Below are 22515 nucleotides of genomic sequence, written 5' to 3'. Positions count from 1 at the left end.
ACAGGTTGCCCCGCCCTCATCATCAGAGAAGAGATGCTGCAAGAGGAAGATATTCTGATTCAAGATTATAATGGTGTGCACTGATAAATCATTTTTAATAAACACTGCAATATTCCATAAAGAAAATAAGAATCATCCGTTTTGATTTCATGCAGATTTGAACAGAATCAGCTGAGCTCTGAGGCAGAATCGATCTGTCACGCAGCGTTTCTGCTCTGAATCACTTCCTGTTCAGACGGAGCGCTGCATTGCTTGTGTTCAGTGATGATCAGGTTTTGCCCGTCAGAGATTTCTGAAGATGTTGAAGTTCGTTCACTCTTGAGGGGAATGTAAATGAAGCATCGGCTGTATTGATCATGTAAAGCAGTGCTGTGTGTTTTTACATCTCTGTGACACACTTTGCCTTCATTAGAAAAACAAAAACAACAAATCTGAACATGCAGATGTTCGGCCCTATGAAATATGTTTCATTTTTTTCTAAATTCAATTATTTGTTTAGTGATTAAATTAAATGTTAGTGATCAAAAAGCATTTCTCATTAATTAAATTCAGGAAACTTATACAATTTATCAAAAATTTTGTAAAAGTTAAACAAATTATATTTTTAGGGCCCCATGAAATGTTTTATTTTTTTTCTAAATTCATTTGTTATTTGTTTAATGATTAAATTAAATGTTAGTAATCAAAAAGCATTTCTAATTAATTAATTAATTTCAGGAAACTTTATTAAATTTATTAAAAGTTACATTTTTAGGGCCAAATTTTTCCCAAATTCTGTTTTATTTTCCTTAAATTTTGTTTTTCATTTTAATTATTCTGGATTCTGTTTTAATGGTTTTATTATTTAAATTTAATAACCAAAAAGCATTTTTTCCCCCAGAAATTCTGTGTTGTCTATTTTAGTTATTAAAACATAAATAATTTTAATTTATCTAATTTATTTAATTGTTTAATGATTAAATTAAATGTTAGTAATCAAAAAGCATTTCTAATTAAATAAATTCAGGAAACTCATACAATTTAACAGTTTAAGTTTAACAAATTATATTTTTAGGGCCCCATGAAATATGTTTTATGTTTTCCATTTGAATTATTATTCTGGTTTCCATTTTAGAGTTTTAGAATTAATAAAAAATAAATAATTAAATGTATCTTTTTAAAATATAATCAAATGAAAATTAAACAATTTCTTTGATTTGAGTTTTCTTGGCAAACAAAATGCTGCGCCACACTGGTTTACTAAAAATTGTGATAATCCTTATAATTATTTCAATAATAATACATTTCTGTCACAGTTTCTTCAAGTTCAACCAGACTTTTATTTTATCGGGCTGCAGTGAAGAGCCGTGAGTGTGTGTGTGTGTGTGTGTGTGTGTGTGTGTGTGTGTGTGTGTGTGTGTGTGTGTCTGCAGATGAAACGAAGCGCTGCTGAAGAGACTCTCAGATGAACTACAGCCTACTTTTGATATCATGATATTCATAACTAGATTCCATGATTCCTTCAGTGTTTTTCGCATTGCGGAAGCCATAAAGCCCGTGTCTTTAAGAGGTCAGAGGTGGATCCGACTACACTGCTTACACTAAAGGCTTCTGGGATTAGCCGCCTTACACACACACACTCACACACGCACACACACACGCGCACACACACACACGCGCACACACACACACACTCACACACACATGCGCACACACACTCACACACTCACACTCACACACACTTACACGCACGCACACACATGCATACACACACACACACACACCCTTCGGTCGACCTGTTTCTCGAGGATGTCTCGTCTGCTGTAATGGAGCTTCATTAGTTTCAGTGTTTCTCACTCGGGCCGTGAGACGAGAGACGACTTCCTGTTGGTGTAACTTGTGCAAACTGTTACTGAGTCATTCATTCCCAATAAACGCTGCTTCATTCTTCTACACGCCGAACCGGTTGGTTTTTATGCAGATGGAAAACTGTAGTAAAATCCTGTGAGTGTGTTTCCTGCTGCGGCGCTCAAATGTGTGTTTGAGACGCGAGTTTGACACTTTCATCATGAAGCTGTTCCTCTGCTCTGACAGTACATTAATAATACATCGTTCAGTAATGATTTATAATAAACACTTATTTATCTCTTTATTATTTCTGTGAATATATTAGGATTTTTGCTAGTGACCTTTGACCTGAAAATAGCTTTGTTGCTGACATGGCATAAATAAATAAATAAATAAATAAATTCCTGCCTGTACCTGTAAGAGGTCAAAGGTCACTAGTGAAAACTCACATACACAGACAAATAATAATAATGATCATTAATAAAGTAAATAATAACAACTATTATGTATTTTCTAGTTGTTTGTGTGTGTGTGTGTGTGTGTATATATTAGGGTTTTCATTAGTGACCTTTGACCTTTGAACGAATAAGGTACAGATGTGTGGTGTGATGACTATAAACTAGACTCAAATAATAACTGTAATAAATACATAATAATATTAATAATTACAAATGTAAATCAACATAATACAATTATTAAGGATAATTTTTTACAGTTTGATTTTAAAAATGTATTTATTTTGGCTGATCAGACAACATTCGATCAATCTGAGATCGCTGATTATTTGATAATTGATGTTTTCAGTTTGAACCCATTATTGTTTAGTACTTTTTAAAAAATATGGAATAATTTTTTTTTCATTGAATAATTCATCCCACAATAAAAATAAAATGAATAAAAAAACTGAATGATTTTTTTAAAATGGAATAATTCACCCTAATAAATAAATACATTTAAAAAATAACACAATGTTATTTTTGTTTTTTTGTTTTATGGAATAATTTACCCAAATAAATAAGTAAGTAAGTAAAATACTTGATTTTGCCATGAATAATTCACCCAAATAAAAATTTAAAAAATTTAAAATAAAATGAATAAAATAAAATGTTGAATGATTTTTCTCATGGAGTAATTCACCCAAATAAACAAACAAATAAATATATAAATAAATAATATATTGGATGATTTGTTTAATTGAATAATTCACCCTAATAATTACATAAATTAAATAAAAAGATAGCACAATTTTTTGTTGTTGTTGTTGTTTTTTTTTAATGGAATAATTTACCCAAAATAAGTAAAATACTGAATAAATGAAAAATAAGATGTTTATCAGAGTGACAATCTGTTTGATGGCATTTGTTTCTTCATGTAATGAAACTCGCTCCCTTCCCCCTCTCCCCGAGGATCTCCCGCACGTCCTTTTGTCTGGTTAACGCCGACCGGAAACACCCTTGATCCGGCGAGATTTCTGACTGTCTTGAGCTCGACGCCGGTCAGATCGTTCTCATGGAGTCAGAGTCGCTCCGTCACGACTGATACCGGCTCTCAGAAGATCTCAGACCGGCTGCGGTTCACTAACTGTGTCTTCGTGCATGTCAAAGACAGATAGGCCCTGCCCTGTGTGTGTGTGTGTGTGTGTGTGTGTGTGTGTGTGTGTTTTCTCTCAGTTTTGACTCATCTCTGACTCATCTAGTGTTCGTGGACAGATTCTGGTCACTGCTGCTGAACTGTTGAGCTCAGATAAACTACAGTCAGTTAAAACACAAGTTTATTCATTATAAATGACACTTTATTAGCATTTAATTTCTCTTGTATTTGTTATATTAGAAATATTATTTATTTGTCTGCACTGATCAGATGAGAAGAACTTGAATTGATCTGAATAATGATTAGACCAGCTTGTTGCTTTCTTAAAATCTTCAGATAATGACAAAACAATCATCACACACATTATAATCATAATTAAGAGTTCAGTTTCCAGCGGAGTTCAGATGCTGGTTTCGTGTGATCTGTGGAGGTGTCTGTGTCTCATTCTGCTCCTGATTATCATCCAGACGTCATGTTTACTATTTAGTGCACATATTACTGTAATTACAGCGCCATAAAATGTATTTATATCTGTGTTGCCCGTGGCCGAATGTTTCCTCCTCATGCGCGGTCCTTCAGCACATGTGCTGCTTCTCATGTTTAGACAGAGTAAAACGAAAGCATTAGCAGAGATTTGCATATCGTGTGTGTGTGTGTGTGTGTGTGTGTGTGTGTGTGTGTGTGAGTCGCGATAAGATATAAATATTCACACTGACGTTGGATTGTGATCTAAACTGGGCTGCGGAATATCAGTGTTATTTCTGTGAAGGTCAAAGGTCATGAAGTGAATTGTGGCACTCTGGAGGGTTTAAATGTGCCGAATCGTGCTTGTTTTTGTGTTCGTTGATCCCTGTTGAATCTGTGCAACTAATAAAACACTTCACATTTCTCTCTTCCTTCCTCTTCTCTCTACTTCTCTTTATTCAGACATTTATTTAGGAGTAGCAGGACTTTTTTATTGCATATTCCTCATCAAATATTTTTGTTATTATCATAAATAGGCATCATTTGAAAGCTCAAAAAACAGTCAAAATTCATCCTGTGAAAAATGTTTTGAAATTGAACTTTGGAAATGGAAACGCAACTTTAAAACCGTTTTTTTAGCGGCTCGATTTTTGTGATTTCAACCTCAAATTTGTAACACAAGCTGGTTTGACATCCGGCTTTGATTTTTATAGTCTAAATTATTTTGTAAAATATACATTTTTCTACAAAATAAAAGATATTTAGTTCAGTACATTTGCTTTACAGTCATTTTTTTCACTTTCATGTTTTGAAGTGTTTCACTTTTGCAGTAATAAATGATTTAAAACCAAACCAACTTAAAGCAATTCATAAATTACATTTATTTTCATGTCTGTGAGGGTTTAACAGGTTAATGGACATTATTTTTTACTTTATTGATTTTTCAAGAAATAAGAAATTACAGAAAAAAGGGGAAAACAAATAATAATAATAAAAACTATAGAAAAAGGCATATTCACAATATTTTTTTTATTATCGTTCACATTACAGTATATATTATTTTTAAGTCTCAAAATAAGTCAATCTTCCATATTGTGTATTTCTTTAATCATTTCTGTCATTCACCAAATAAAGGCACGTTTATAGCAAAATATAAAAAAGTTTATTAAACTGAAAGAGCTTGTAAAATTGTTATTTTTCATGTATGGTTATAAGAAAATATTGCTCATTTTTTTAAAATATAAATTATAAAGGGGTCCTTGATTATGATTTGACTTTTGTAACTTTAGTTAGTGTGTAATGTTGCTGTTTGAGCATAAACAACATCTGCAAAGTTACGACACTCAAAGGCTGCGTTTACACTGCCACAAAAAATCCGATCTTTTGCTCACATCTGACACTGATCGGAATTAGTTACACACGTGTAAACACAAAAATCCACACGAGATACGATTTTTTTTTCACATCCGATGTGAGCCACTTCCAAATGTGGTTTTAAAGGTGCCGTAGAACGTCTTTTCACAAGATGTAATATAAGTCTAAGGTGTCCCCTGAATGTGTCTGTGAAGTTTCAGCTCAAAATACCCCATAGATTTTTTAATTTTTAATTTTAATTCATTTTTTTAACTGCCTATTTTGGGGCATCATTAACTATGCACCGATTCAGGCTGCGGCCCCTTTAAATCTCGCGCTCCCTGCCCCCCCGAGCTCTCGACTATAATACAGTGCATAAACAAAGTTCACACAGCTAATATAACCCTCAAATGGATCTTTACAAGATGATCGTCATGCATACGGCATGCATGTGTCGCATCATGTGAGTATAGTATTTATTTGGATGTTTACATTTGATTCTGCATGAGTTTGATAGTGCTCCGTGGCTAAAGCTAACATTACACACTGCTGGAGAGATTTATAAAGAATGAAGTTGTGTTTATGAATTATACAGACTGCACGTGTTTAAAAATGAAAATAACGACAGTCTTGTCTCCGTGAATACAGTAAGAAACGATGGTAACTTTAACCACATTTAACAGTATATTAGCAACATGCTAACGAAACATTTAGAAAGACAATTTACAAATATCAATAAAAATATCATGATATCATGGATCATGTCAGTTATTATTGCTCCATCTGCCATTTTTCGCTGTTGTTCTTGCTTACCTAGTCTGATGATTCAGCTGTGCACAGATCCAGACGTTAATACTGGCTGCCCTTGTGTAATGCCTTGAACATGAGCTGGCATATGCAAATATTGGGGGCGTACATATTAATGATCCCGACTGTTACGTAACAGTCTGCGTTATGTTGAGATTCGCCTGTTCTTCGGAGGTCTTTTAAACAAATGAGATTTATATAAGAAGGAGGAAACAATGGAGTTTGAGACTCACTGTATGTCATTTCCATGTACTGAACTCTTGTTATTCAACTATGCCGAGGTAAATTCAATTTTTGATTCTAGGGCACCTTTAAATCCGATACATATCAATACAATATCAATACAATCGATACAATGCAAAGAGAGATATTAACTTTTACAGAAATCACTTTTTAAGGACCGTAAGGCTGAACACCATTACTGACAATCCTCATTTTGGCTGCGTGAGATTCTCCAGCTTTGTTGTTGTTGAGCTGTTAAAGCTCCGCCCTCTTCTGGAGCAGCAGCTCATTTGCATTTAAAGGGACACACACAAAAACGGCGTGTTTTTGCTCACACCCAAATAGGGGCAAATTTGACAAGCTATAATAAATGATCTGTGGGGGATTTTGAGCTGAAACTTCACACACACATTCTGGAGACACCAGAGACTGATATTACATCTTGAGAAAGGAGCATTATAGGTCCCTTTTAATATAATTTTTAAATACTTTTGAATATAATACTATTTTCATTGAAGTCTGTATCTGCTATTATGATTATTTTAATTTCTTCTATGTGTTTTCCAATAAAACAGCCTTTTGTGTGACATAAGTAAGTAAACACACACACGGAGGCGTGCGGGTCGCTGCAGCCGCTGGTTGGCGTGTGGGTCGGGATCAAGGGTCAGTCAGTGCTCCTGAGGCCGTGTGCTTTATCTGCTGCAGATTAGTGCTTCAGTCTCTGGCTGGAAAACAGCAACAGTCTCAGCTTCACTTCTGTGACGTGTTTCTGAGTGACTCGACTGACTGATTTTCTCCATGATAAATTGATTGAATGGTGAAAGTGTCTCTATATGAAGCAAACAAGAGGCACTGATGATGTCAGCTGTGCTTTCAGAGGCGTTTTGATGATGATTATGAAGAGAAATGCTTTTTATTGTGTTTGTAATAACATTAGAATCATTTACAGTAAGATCACGAATGTGCTTTAAAGAGCCAAGTATTTATTTCATGTGAGCAGAAGACGTGACGTGTGTTTGATTTCCCTTCTGCAGCAACTAAAAATGATTTCTGAAGGATCATGTGACACTGAAAACTGGAGTAATGATGCTTAAAATCACAGGAATAAATTACACTTTACTATATATTCACATAGAAAACAGCTGATTTACACTGGAATAATATTTCACAATTTTTACTTTATTTTATTTACTATATATTCACAGAAAACGGCTCTTTTAAATTATATATAATATATTATTTATAAAAATATTTCACAAATGTTTCAAAAACATAAAAAAAAAAACATAAAAAAATTAATAATTCATATTACGAAATATAAACAGTTTCTGAGGTTTTAAAAATAAACTAGCTTAAGTCGGTCAGGGTGTTGATGTTGATGTTGATGTTGTTTATTTTTCCTCCAGTCCCACAGGAAAGAAGTTCCGGAGTAAACCGCAGTTGTCCCGTTACCTTGGCAACACTGTGGATCTGGGATGTTTCGACTTCCGCACCGGCAAAATGATGCCGAGCAAGATGCAGAAGAACAAACAGAGACTGCGCAGCGACATCCTCAGCCTGAGCAAGGTAACACACTGATCCAGACGTCACACACACACTGATCCAGACGTCACACACTGATCCAGACGTCACACACACTGATCCAGACGTCACACACACACTGATCCAGACGTCACACACACTGATCCAGACGTCACACACACTGATCCAGACGTCACACACACACTGATCCAGACGTCACACACACTGATCCAGACGTCACACACACTGATCCAGACGTCACACACACACTGATCCAGACGTCACACACACTGATCCAGACGTCACACACACACTGATCCAGACGTCACACACACTGATCCAGACGTCACACACACTGATCCAGACGTCACACACACACATCCAGACGTCACACACAGTGATCCAGACATCACACACACTGATCCAGACGTCACACACACTGATCCAGACGTCACACACACACTGATCCAGACATCACACACACTGATCCAGACATCACACACACTGATCCAGACATCACACACACTGATCCAGACATCACACACACTGATCCAGACGTCACACACACACTGATCCAGACGTCACACACACTGATCCAGACGTCACACACACTGATCCAGACGTCACACACACACTGATCCAGACGTCACACACACACTGATCCAGACGTCACACACACTGATCCAGACGTCACACACACTGATCCAGACGTCACACACACACTGATCCAGACGTCACACACACACTGATCCAGACGTCACACACACACTGATCCAGACGTCACACACACACTGATCCAGACGTCACACACACACTGATCCAGACGTCACACACACTGATCCAGACGTCACACACACTGATCCAGACGTCACACACACACACTGATCCAGACGTCACACACACTGATCCAGACGTCACACACACACTGATCCAGACGTCACACACACTGATCCAGACGTCACACACACTGATCCAGACGTCACACACACACACTGATCCAGACGTCACACACACTGATCCAGACGTCACACACTGATCCAGACGTCACACACACTGATCCAGACGTCACACACACTGATCCAGACGTCACACACACTGATCCAGACGTCACACACACTGATCCAGACGTCACACACACTGATCCAGACGTCACACACACTGATCCAGACGTCACACACACACACTGATCCAGACGTCACACACACACACTGATCCAGACGTCACACACACTGATCCAGACGTCACACACACACACTGATCCAGACGTCACACACACACTGATCCAGACGTCACACACACACACACACACACACACACTGATCCAGACGACACACACACTGATCCAGACGTCACACACACTGATCCAGACGTCACACACACTGATCCAGACGTCACACACACTGATCCAGACGTCACACACACTGATCCAGACGTCACACACACACTGATCCAGACGTCACACACACACATCCAGACGTCACACACACTGATCCAGACGTCACACACACACATCCAGACGTCACACACACACACACACACACACACATCCAGACGTCACACACACACACACACACACACATCCAGACGTCACACACACACACACACACACATCCAGACGTCACACACACACACACACACACACACTGATCCAGACGTCACACACACTGATCCAGACGTCACACACACTGATCCAGACGTCACACACACTGATCCAGACGTCACACACACTGATCCAGACGTCACACACACACATCCAGACGTCACACACACACACACACACACACACTGATCCAGACGTCACACACACACACACACACACACACTGATCCAGACGTCACACACACTGATCCAGACGTCACACACACTGATCCAGACGTCACACACACACTGATCCAGACGTCACACACACACTGATCCAGACGTCACACACACACATCCAGACGTCACACACACTGATCCAGACGTCACACACACACACACACACACACACACACTGATCCAGACGTCACACACACACATCCAGACGTCACACACACACACACACACACTGATCCAGACGTCACACACACACACACACACACACACTGATCCAGACGTCACACACACTGATCCAGACGTCACACACACTGATCCAGACGTCACACACACTGATCCAGATGTCACACACACTGATCCAGACGTCACACACACTGATCCAGACGTCACACACACACACACACACACTGATCCAGACGTCACACACACACACACACACACTGATCCAGACGTCACACACACTGATCCAGACGTCACACACACTGATCCAGACGTCACACACACACATCCAGACGTCACACACACACACACACACACACTGATCCAGACGTCACACACACACACACACTGATCCAGACGTCACACACACTGATCCAGACGTCACACACACTGATCCAGACGTCACACACACACTGATCCAGACGTCACACACACACATCCAGACGTCACACACACTGATCCAGACGTCACACACACACATCCAGACGTCACACACACACACACACACACACACACACTGATCCAGACGTCACACACACTGATCCAGACGTCACACACACTGATCCAGACGTCACACACACTGATCCAGACGTCACACACACACTGATCCAGACGTCACACACACTGATCCAGACGTCACACACACTGATCCAGACGTCACACACACACTGATCCAGACGTCACACACACTGATCCAGACGTCACACACACTGATCCAGACGTCACACACACTGATCCAGACGTCACACACACACTGATCCAGACGTCACACACACTGATCCAGACGTCACACACACTGATCCAGACGTCACACACACACTGATCCAGACGTCACACACACTGATCCAGACGTCACACACACTGATCCAGACGTCACACACACACTGATCCAGACGTCACACACACACACTGATCCAGACGTCACACACACTGATCCAGACGTCACACACACACTGATCCAGACGTCACACACACTGATCCAGACGTCACACACACACTGATCCAGACGTCACACACACATCCAGACGTCACACACACTGATCCAGACGTCACACACACACACTGATCCAGACGTCACACACACATCCAGACGTCACACACACTGATCCAGACGTCACACACACTGATCCAGACGTCACACACACTGATCCAGACGTCACACACACACACTGATCCAGACGTCACACACACATCCAGACGTCACACACACTGATCCAGACGTCACACACACACACTGATCCAGACGTCACACACACACACACACATCCAGACGTCACACACACACACACACACACACACTGATCCAGACGTCACACACACTGATCCAGACGTCACACACACTGATCCAGACGTCACACACACTGATCCAGACGTCACACACACACATCCAGACGTCACACACACACACACACACACACACTGATCCAGACGTCACACACACACACACACACACACACTGATCCAGACGTCACACACACTGATCCAGACGTCACACACACACTGATCCAGACGTCACACACACACATCCAGACGTCACACACACTGATCCAGACGTCACACACACTGATCCAGACGTCACACACACACTGATCCAGACGTCACACACACACATCCAGACGTCACACACACTGATCCAGACGTCACACACACTGATCCAGACGTCACACACACTGATCCAGACGTCACACACACATCCAGACGTCACACACACTGATCCAGACGTCACACACACTAATCCAGACGTCACACACACACTAATCCAGACGTCACACACACTCAGTGAGAGTTTGAGTCGCTTGATAAAGAAACACACATCAAACATCATCCCACACATGAGAAGCGTTTAATGGCAACATTTAATAACATGTTTTACTCCAAACTCACTTCATAACATCAGTCGAGTGTCTGAAAACATCTGTCTGTCAGCTGATGTGTTTCTCACACAGAATGAGGCACACAACACACTCTTGTGTGCAGTGATGAAGGCTGTCGATGAGCATTGCTTTATAAATATACTTTATTATCATGAAAATACATGATGTGTGTGTGTGTGTGTGTGAGTGTGTGTTCTCATGTTCACGAGTCGTCTGTGTGTCTGCCGTTTCTCTCAGGACTCGCAGCTGATATGATCTCAGTGTTCATACGCTTTCATTTTCATTTCAGCAGACGCTCTTGTGTCGAGGTGAACGGTGTGTAAAGCGTGACTCATCATGTGACGTTTCTCATTGAAGAGTTTCACTCTGATCCCTGAATGATCCCTTTTTTTCAAGGGATGATCCTGAATTTCACCCTGCGTCTCGCCCTCACACACACACACACACATTTTGTTAGTTTCCTCACTTAATTTAGTTTTGCTTCATTGATAATAATACACTCACATGAGATTTTCAGTGAAGGTTTGAGTGTTTTTTATTGGTGTCTCTCAATATGTTCTGCTTTAATGGAAGCGCAGGAATCTGTGTCACATGATCGATGACGAGTCACAATTAAGATCCCAAGATCCGTCACTCATTTACTGATATCTGATTCGAGCACAGTCTGAATCTCTTCTTGTTCAGTTTCTAGCAAAATAACATTTCTTCGTTTTGAATATTTTTCAGTCCTAAAACTTTGTGTTTCCCTGTTTAAATGTGTGTGTGTGTGTGTGTGTGTGTGTGTGTGTGTGTTGATCATGAGAAGCTGATAACGAGAAGTCTTCCGTTCCACGTTTGGTGTGTCCGCAGGGAAAGCCGGATCTGAACACAGCGCTGCCCATCAGGCAAACGGCCTCCATCTTTAAGCAGCCGGTCACTAAAGTGGTCAATCATCCGAACAACAAGGTGAAGACGGACCTTCAGCGAGCCACAGAGCAGCCGCGACAGGTCAGGGTCTCGCCGGCGTCAGTGACGTCTCTGTGCGCTCACATTTCACTTCAGTTTATGATTTAGTCATCATGTTACGTGCCTTTCTCATGTTTGTTCGTTTTTTCATATGGAGATTTAATTTATTTTAATTTTTTTTTTTTTTCATTAATTTTAGTGCCTCACCTTGAACTTATGTTTTAGTTCCAAAACAACATTTCTAATAATCATTTGAGCTTTCCTTCTAATATTTCTATTTTATTTCAGCTTTATTTCAGTTAACGAAAATTATTTTTAATAGTTCCATTTCTATTTTTGTTTTTTTTCTTCTAATATTTATATTTTATTTTATTTCAATTAACAAAAATGATTTTTAATAAGTTCATTTCTATTTTTGTTTATTTTATTTCAATTAACAAAAATTATTTTTAATAGTTGAACTTAAATGAAAATAGAAATTATTCTTCTAATATTTATATTTAGTTTTATTTCAATTAACAAAAATGATTTTTAATAAGTTCATTTCTATTTTTGTTTGTTTTTCTTGTAATATTTATATTTTATTTTATTTCAATTAACAAAAAAATATTTTTAATAGTTGAACTTAAATGAAAATAGAAATTCTTCTTCTAATATTTATATTTAGTTTTATTTCAATTAACAAAAATGATTTTTAATAAGTTCATTTCTATTTTTGTTTATTTTATTTCAATTAACAAAAAATATTTTTAATAGTTGAACTTAAATGAAAATAGAAATTATTCTAATTTATATTTAGTTTTATTTCATTTAACAAAAATGATTTTTAATAAGTTCATTTCTATTTTTGTTTGTTTTTCTTGTAATATTTATATTTTATTTTATTTCAATTAAAAAAAATATTTTTAATAGTTGAACTTAAATGAAAATAGAAATTATTCTTCTAATATTTATATTTAGTTTTATTTCAATTAACAAAAATGATTTTTAATAAGTTCATTTCTATTTTTGTTTGTTTTTCTTGTAATATTTATATTTTATTTTATTTCAATTAACAAAAAATATTTTTAATAGTTGAACTTAAATGAAAATAGAAATTATTCTTCTAATATTTATATTTAGTTTTATTTCAATTAACAAAAATGATTTTTAATAAGTTCATTTCTATTTTTGTTTGTTTTTCTTGTAATATTTATATTTTATTTTATTTCAATTAACAAAAAATTATTTTTAATAGTTGAACTTAAATGAAAATAGAAATTATTATTCTAATATTTATATTTAGTTTTATTTCAATTAACAAAAATGATTTTTAATAAGTTCATTTCTATTTTTGTTTATTTTATTTCAATTAACAACAAATATTTTTAATAGTTGAACTTAAATGAAAATAGAAATTATTCTTCTAATATTTATATTTAGTTTTATTTCAATTAACAAAAATGATTTTTAATAAGTTCATTTCTATTTTTGTTTATTTTATTTCAATTAACAAAAAATATTTTTAATAGTTTCATTTCTATTTTTGGTTGTTTTTCATCTAATATTTATATTTTATTTTATTTTATTTCAATTAACAAAAAATATTTTTTATTGAACTTAAATTAAAATAGAAATTATTCTTCTAATATTTATATTTAATTTTATTTCAATTAACAAAAATGATTTTTAATAGTTTCATTTCTATTTTTGTTTGTTTTTCTTGTAATATTTATATTTTATTTCAGTTGACAAAAATGATTTATAATAGTTTTATTTCAATTTTCATTTAAGTTTTTCTTCTAATATTTATATTTTATTTTAATTAACAGAATTTTTTTTTTTATTATGCAAAGAAAGAATGTGACACTATTTCCATGTGACAAATACTTAATAACCAAGGCAAACAAACATACATATCAACAGCCAACATGTACATTTGAACATTTTTTGCATAAATACAGCCGTAATTAATTTGACAGCATGTTAATGCAGATGATATAGATTAATGTGTTTAATTCAGTCCTGAACTGAAATGTTAGGGCTGAAGTATTAGTAATTATTACCCATCTCTCTGAAATACCTGATAATGACTGCTCAATGATTTCAACAAAATGTCCCAAATAAATTGGTCCCGCCCCTGGAATCCGTGTGGAACGATGGGAGTATCCTGTATGTGCGGCTGCTCTGACTGTGAGCGCTAGAGGGCGCTGGAGCCGCAGGAGTCTCTCACTGATCCTGCAGGAGTAAACAGATCTGCATGTTCTGTTAAGTGCATTAAGTGTCCAACATTCCACACTTTGCTTTTTTCCGTTAATTTAGTGCATCATCCGGGTATTTAAAGTGCACTTTTTCCTTGTGGAATTTTCAGTGTGAACACACTACTGCACTATTTATACTTAAAAACGTCATAGAATAGTGCATAAGTACACAAATTGGGACACACCTACTATTCTTCCAGTTTCTGCTCTATATATTGTGCTCTCAATTTATTTATTTGCATGCATATTTATTTATATAACTGAACTTTTTTTGTTTTATTTTAATTATTTAAAATTAATTTTATTTATTTATAATGAAATTAACTGATAAATAGATTTATTTGTGTATATAAAATAATTTTTAATTTATTTAATTTTAGTATTTTATTTAAACCAGATTCAGGGACAGTAAGAGGTCAAAGGTCATCAGGTTCAGTTGATGCATGTCTCTCTCTCTCTCAGTGATGGAGTCGCTCACACTGCTTCACCTCTCGGTGTCATTCTCAGTAATTATGGAAAACATAATTTCTCATTTCTTTTGTTTGATGACGTGATCCGGTTCATTCGTCGCTTGTGTTTCTGCTTATTCCGCCATGATGTGAGATCGGAGCTTCTGGAACAAAATCAGGAACATTGATCTCCAGAAGGTCCAGTGGTGTTTGAGATGAAGCTCTTCATCAGACGCGTCCTGTCTGAATGCTTTACTGTCCGCTGGGTCACAATAAGACGGAATGAGCCTGTAAAGATGTCAGGCTGCAGAAGAGAAAATCTCTATGCGGATGAAATGGTTTGTGAGATAAAAGACCTCGAATGAACTCTCAGAGAATCATGGGAGCGTAAATATAAACACACTCGTCCTCGTCCCTATCGCTGCCAACGCTTTACTTTTATTAAAGCACTTTGGATTATATAATGGAATGAACATTAAAACACAGTCCGTTTCTGAAGCACACAAAAGCTTGAGGTCAGTAAGATTCTTTTATATATCCAGGGACGCATTAAACTGATCAAAAGACATTTCTAATGTTACAAAAGGTTCTGTTTCAAATAAATGCGGTTCTTTTGAACCTTCTATTCATCAAAGAATCCTGAAAAATAAAAGTTTCCACAGAAATATGACCTGTTTTCAACACTGATAATAATCATAAATGTTTCTTGAGCAGCAAATCATCATATTAGAATGATTTCTGGAGGATTTTTTCTGTATTTATCATCATATAAATGCATCTTCGGTGAGCAGAAGAGACCGATAAACCTTGCGCTGACCGTGTGAATGTAAATGCCTCGGTTCTCCACGTTACAGTAGTCGAGGGTGGATTTTCTTCTACAAGCCCCGTGACGCTCATGGAAGAGCTTTATTTAAGTCTCGGGTTCAATAAATGGCGCGGTGTTTATGAGCTGCTGCTGGCGTTTATGGCTCCCGCGGGCCGCCGCCGGACTAACAGCTGATGTCTAACCAGCTCTACACATCCGGTTATTGAAACTTCATAATGTGCACTTAAGAGACGTGAGCGAGGGGAAATATCACTGATGATACGTGCAGAAGAGCCCCGCAGGACCACCCGACCTTTTGCATTCATCACCACACATGATTAAGACTGGAAAACGCTGTGTATCTGGAGGATGGGGGTAATTAGAGCCATATTAGTAAGCTTGAGGATGAGATCTAATGTCAGAGATCTGTCATCTGTCACTCATTATCATCTGTAGGACTTTCTGTCTTTTTCGGGCGAATCTTCTCGCAGCTCCAGTCTGAACACAATCAGTCACTGTGAGAATGTGTTATTTTAGAGTATTCATGTTTTATATGTTCAGTTTTCATCTTAATTTTAGTTTGTTTTAATAATTTTTTGTGTATCTAATATTTATGTTTTATTTCAGCTTTATTTCAATTAACGAAAATATTTTATATATAACGCAACGCTTTAGTGTATTAAGACAAATCTTGGTACATGTTATCACATGCATGACCTGAGGCTGTATGCAACGTTTCAGCACAGCGCCACCTACTGGTGTTAATATAACATGCAAATGAACGCATGCATAACGCGGAAACAATTCGACGAAGAGCGTGCCAAAATGGATGCGATATCTCCGCACTGCTTTAGTATATTGAGACGACTCTTGGTACATGTCATCACAAGCATGACCTGAGGCTGTATGCAACGTTTCAGCACAGCGCCACCTACTGGTGTTAATATAACATGCAAATGAACGCATGCATAACGCGGAAACAATTCGACGAAGAGCGTGCCAAAATGGATGCGATATCTCCGCACTGCTTTAGTATATTGAGACGAATCTTGGTACATGTCATCACAAGCATGACCTGAGGCTACATGCAACGTTTCAGCACAGCGCCACCTACTGGTGCGAATAACACGCAAACGGATTCATAATATACGCGTTACGTGCAAACGAGTTTGACGAAGAGCGTGTCAAAATTGATGCGATATCTCCGCACTGCTTTATGTTCAGTTTTCATCTTAATTTTAGTTTGTTTTAATAATTTGAATAATTTTGTGTATCTAATATTTGTTTTATTTTATTTCAGCTTTATTTCAATTAACGAAAATATTTTATATATATCGCTGCGCTGTAGTATATTGAGACGAATCTTGGTACATGTCATCAGAAGCATGACCTTAGGCTACATGCAACGTTTCAGCACAGCGCCACCTACTGGTGCGAACAACATGCAAACAGACTCATAATATACACATTACGCGCAAACGAGTTTGACGAAGAGCGTGTCAAAATTGATGCGATATCTCCGCACTGCTTTATGTTCAGTTTTCATCTTAATTTTAGTTTGTTTTAATAATTTGAATAATTTTGTGTATCTAATATTTGTTTTATTTTATTTCAGCTTTATTTCAATTAATGAAAATATTTTACATACATCGCAACGCTTTAGTGTATTAAGACAAATCTTGGTACATTATCACATGCATGACCTGAGGCTGTATGCAATGTTTCAGCACAGCGCCACCTACTGGTGTTAATATAACATGCAAATGAACGCATGCATAACGCGGAAACAATTCGACGAACAGCGTGCCAAAATGGATGCGATATCTCCGCACTGCTTTAGTATATTGTACTAAATAGAAATAGTATATCATATGCAACGTTTCAGCACAGCGCCACCTACTGGTGCGAATAACACGCAAACAGACTCATAATACACGCATTACGCACAAACGAGTTTGACGAAGAGCATGTCAAAATTGATGCGATATCTCCGCACCGCTTTAAGTTCAGTTTTCATCTTAATTTTAGTTTGTTTTAATAATTTTATTTTATTAGTTTTTTGTGTATCTAATATTTATGTTTTATTTTATTTCAGCTTTATTTCAATTAACGATTCAGTAGCTAACGGCTCTGCTCTGTTGTTGTTGTTGAGTTAGAAGAACTGGATCTTCATCGGTTCTTCTCATCTCTTGTGTGTGTGCAGCTCTTCTGGGAGAAGCGTTTGAAGGGATTGCGGTCGTCGGATGTGTCGGAAGAAGTGCTCAGGACTATGGATCTGCCCAAAGGCTTACAGAGTAAGACGGCGTCAGTGTCCGTCTTTCAGTCTCATTCCAGTGGTTTTGTCTGTGGGTGTGTAACACCTGTATGTCATCACAGGTATCGGCCCAGACTCGTCAGACGAGACGCTGCTGTCGGCCATAGCGAGCGCCCTGCACATGAGTTCAGCGCCCATCACGGGTCAGACGTCCACGGCCGCCGAGAAGAACCCCGCCATCTGGCTCAACACATCCCAGCCGCTCTGCAAAGCCTTCACCGTCACTGATGAAGACATACGGTGAGTGTTCAGACTGTGCTCTTGAAGTCTGTGAAATTTGGCACACAGCTAGAGGACAGTCCCAACAGTAACCACAGCAATTTTAAAGTCTCTAACTCAAACCACCAACTGTCCAAAATATCACTTACTTTTATGCTAATAACTCTTTTCCTCTGATTTCTTGGCTGAAGACCGTTCAATTTCACCCTGTGACATCATTTTCCATTGTGAAATTTTTCTGCCTTTTTGAATTTTTTTTGAATTTTGAACTTGTGTTAGACTGTTCATCCATTTTTTGTTGTTGTTGTTTACCAAAATTGGTTCAGGTGATCTTGAATAACACGCAAACGAATTCAACAAAGATCGTGCCAAAATGGATGCGATGTCTCCACAACGCTTTAGTGTATGAGACGAATCTTGGTACATGTCATCACAAACATGACCTGAGGCTACATGCAGAATTTCAGCACAGCGCCACCTACTGGTGTGAATATAACTGCAAACGAACGCATAACGTGTAAACAATTTGACGAAGAAAGTGCCCAAATGGATGCAATATCTCTGCAACACTTTAGTGTATTCAGACGAATCTTGGTACGTCATCACAAGCATGACCTAAGGCTACATGTAGCATCTCAGCACAGCGCCACCTACTGGTGTGAATATAATGTGCAAACGAACGCATAACGTACGCATAATGCGTAAACAATTCGACGAAGAGCGTGCCAAAATGGATGCGATATCTCCGCAACGCTTTTGTGTATTGAGACGAATCTTGGTACATCATCACAAGCATGACCTGAGGCTACATGCTGCGTTTCAGCACAGCGCCACCTACTGGTGTGAATATAATGTGCAAATGAATGAATAACATATGCATAATGCGTAAGCGAATTCGATAAAGATCGTGCCAAAATGGATGCGATATCTCCGCAACGCTTTAGCATATTGAGACGAATCTTGGTACGTCATCACAAGCATGACCTAAGGCTGTATGCAGTGTTCTGGCATAGTGCCACCTACTGGTGCAGAGATGCTATTTTTGCTTACAACTTCTGAACAGTTTGTCCAAAAATCATAAAATTGGTCTCTTTTGATTCAGTGCAGCATACCGAGTCGAATGATTCCCTAATTTCACCATGTCAGCCATTTTGGGCATTGGCCATTTTGAATTTTGGCGTAAAATGCTGTAATTTTACACATTAGAGTATAATTATAAAACTTTGTATGTGTCATCAGGAACATGCCCTGAAGATACACAAAAAGTTTTGGAACTTCATACCTTTTGGTTTATAGTAAAATTTCAAAAAATGCTAATAGCTTTTGATGAATTTTGCCTATTTTAATGAAACTAGAGTTGATAGATTCCGTGAGTCATACCACGAACTGATACCAATTATGCCACATGCGGTCAAACCTGTTTTCCGCCATTTTGAATTTCTTTGAAAACTTACTTGAAACTCCTCCTAGACCATTTGTCCGATTTTCACCAAAATCATCTCAGATCATCTTCAAATCATGCCGGCATAAAGTTATTAAAAGCTTTTTGATAGACCAAACCATTCTCGAACAACACATCAACAAATTTGAATTTGCCACCTATTGGTTGAACGGCATAAGCAAATAAATCATATTACATGTTACATGTGATTTAATTTATGATTTTTCAGCCATTTTGACTAAAATCATATAAAAATGTCTTTTTTTTAATTATTCATGCTTTTTTTTTTTGTGCCAAAATTACTAAGAAACAAGTATTTCATTCAGCAAATATGATGCAGGGCGGTGATATGCCTTGTATTGTATGAGCTCGTGAATAAACAGTTATATTCATTGTTACACCTTTAGAAAGGATAATGCATTATAACACATGACAAACAAGCAATTTCAGATGTAACAAGGCATCTTTGAATATTATAATGCATTTTAACTTTAACTTATGATTGTTTATTGAAAGATATAATGCATTACAATGTACATTATGAATACATTTATATTGCATTACATGTAAAGTGTTAGAATGTTTTCTGATGCATGTGATTGAGTCGTGTCATGCAGCATTTTAACATTCAGTTTGGACAGACAAATAATTGGAAACGTGTCCCGATGCACCTGCTTGTTCAAGACGTAATGTTTTCTGATTCTGATTTCTGGTTTGTTGTGAAATCAGGCGGCCTGTTAATATTCCTTTATAATTGAGGAGTGATGCGATGTAAAGTTTGAATGTTTTATGTATTCATTGAGTTCCCTCTCAGTAAAGGCGTGTTGCTCGGCGTTGGGAATCAGGTGTCACAGTTCAAGCCGAGCTAAAACCATCCCGAGTTCTCATGAGATTGATGTGCGAGAGTCGTTTCACTCAGCTCCCGGGGTAAATTGGATGCTTGCAGTATGAAAAACACAAATGAAATAAGATTTTCCTGCTGTAGTTGTTTTCTGTCTGGCGTTCCTGCAGCATACTGATGAGACGGCTCGTCCTCCACATACACTATTAGTGTGACTGGCAAATTTGTGTTCTGTAAACAAATGTTGTGGTTTTACATATTGGTCAACTTTTTTTTTTTTTCATGGCTGTGAGTTTGAGGCAGTTTGAAAGTTATCAAACTGTATGAAATGTTGTGGTGTGATATAGTGGTTAAACTGGTTAGCAGAGAGTGATCTAAACTGCTGATCTAGACTCTATCTAGACTTTATCTTAGTCCACTGTACAACACGTGATTAAGGTGGAAAAAAAATCAGTATTTGTCAACTCCGTCAGTATTTGTCAACTCCGTCAGTTTTTGTCAAAACTGTCAGTATTTGTCAACACCGTCAGTATTTGTCAACTCCGTCAGTTTTTGTCAACACGTTAGTATTTGTCAACTCCGTCAGTATTTGTCAACTCCGTCAGTTTTTGTCAACTCCGTCAGTGTTTGTCAACACCGTCAGTGTTTGTCATATAAAAATGTCTTTTTTTTATTATTCATGCATTTTTTTTGTGCCAAAATTAATAAGAAACAAGTATTTCATTCAGCAAATATGATGCAGGGCGGTGATATGCCTTGTGTTGTACAGTATGAGCTCGTGAATAAACAGTTATATTCATTGTTACACCTTTACAAAGGATAATGCATTATAACACATGACAAACAAGCAATTTCAGATGTAACAAAGCATCTTTGAATATTATAATGCATTTTAACTTTGGTTATGATTGTTTATTGAAAGATATAATGCATTACAATGTACATTATGAATACATTTATTTGTCAGCTCCGTCAGTATTTGTCAACACCGTCAGTGTTTGTCAACACCGTTAGTATTTGTCAACTCTGTTAGTATTTGTCAACACCGTCAGTGTTTGTCAACACCGTTAGTATTTGTCAACACCGTCAGTGTTTGTCAACACCGTCAGTGTTGTCAACACCGTTAGTATTTGTCAACTCCGTTAGTATTTGTCAACTCCGTTAGTGTTTGTCAACTCCGTTAGTGTTTGTCAACTCCGTTAGTATTTGTCAGCTCCGTCAGTATTTGTCAACTCCGTCAGTTTTTGTCAACTCCGTCAGTGTTTGTCAACTCCGTTAGTGTTTGTCAACTCCGTTAGTATTTGTCAGCTCCGTCAGTATTTGTCAACTCCGTCAGTTTTTGTCAACTCCATCAGTATTTGTCAACTCCGTCAGTATTTGTCAACTCCGTCAGTTTTTGTCAACTCCGTCAGTATTTGTCAACTCCGTTAGTATTTGTCAACTCCGTCAGTGTTTGTCAACTCCGTCAGTGTTTGTCAACTCCGTCAGTGTTTGTCAACTCCGTCAGTATTTGTCAACTCCGTCAGTTTTTGTCAACTCCGTCAGTGTTTGTCAACACCGTCAGTGTT

At 37.5% G+C, this 22515-nt stretch overlaps 1 protein-coding gene across 1 annotated transcript in view; it reads left to right on the top strand.

Annotated features, from left to right (window-relative positions):
- The window catches only part of mbd2 (methyl-CpG binding domain protein 2), a 45252-nt gene that overhangs the window by 4395 nt on the left and 18342 nt on the right, over positions 1–22515 (top strand). Inside the window, exons 2-5 of the mRNA XM_048186669.1 lie at positions 7671–7830; positions 12543–12680; positions 18336–18426; positions 18509–18686. Coding sequence (XP_048042626.1) covers positions 7671–7830; positions 12543–12680; positions 18336–18426; positions 18509–18686 — 567 coding nt within the window. The remainder of the gene's footprint in view (positions 1–7670; positions 7831–12542; positions 12681–18335; positions 18427–18508; positions 18687–22515) is intronic.

The sequence above is a fragment of the Megalobrama amblycephala genome, linkage group LG4 (genome assembly GCF_018812025.1).
Source record: "Megalobrama amblycephala isolate DHTTF-2021 linkage group LG4, ASM1881202v1, whole genome shotgun sequence".
Classification (NCBI taxonomy): Eukaryota; Metazoa; Chordata; class Actinopteri; order Cypriniformes; family Xenocyprididae; genus Megalobrama; species Megalobrama amblycephala.
The sequence above is the reverse complement of the archived record's forward strand: the minus strand, read 5'-3'. Positions and strand labels throughout refer to the sequence as shown.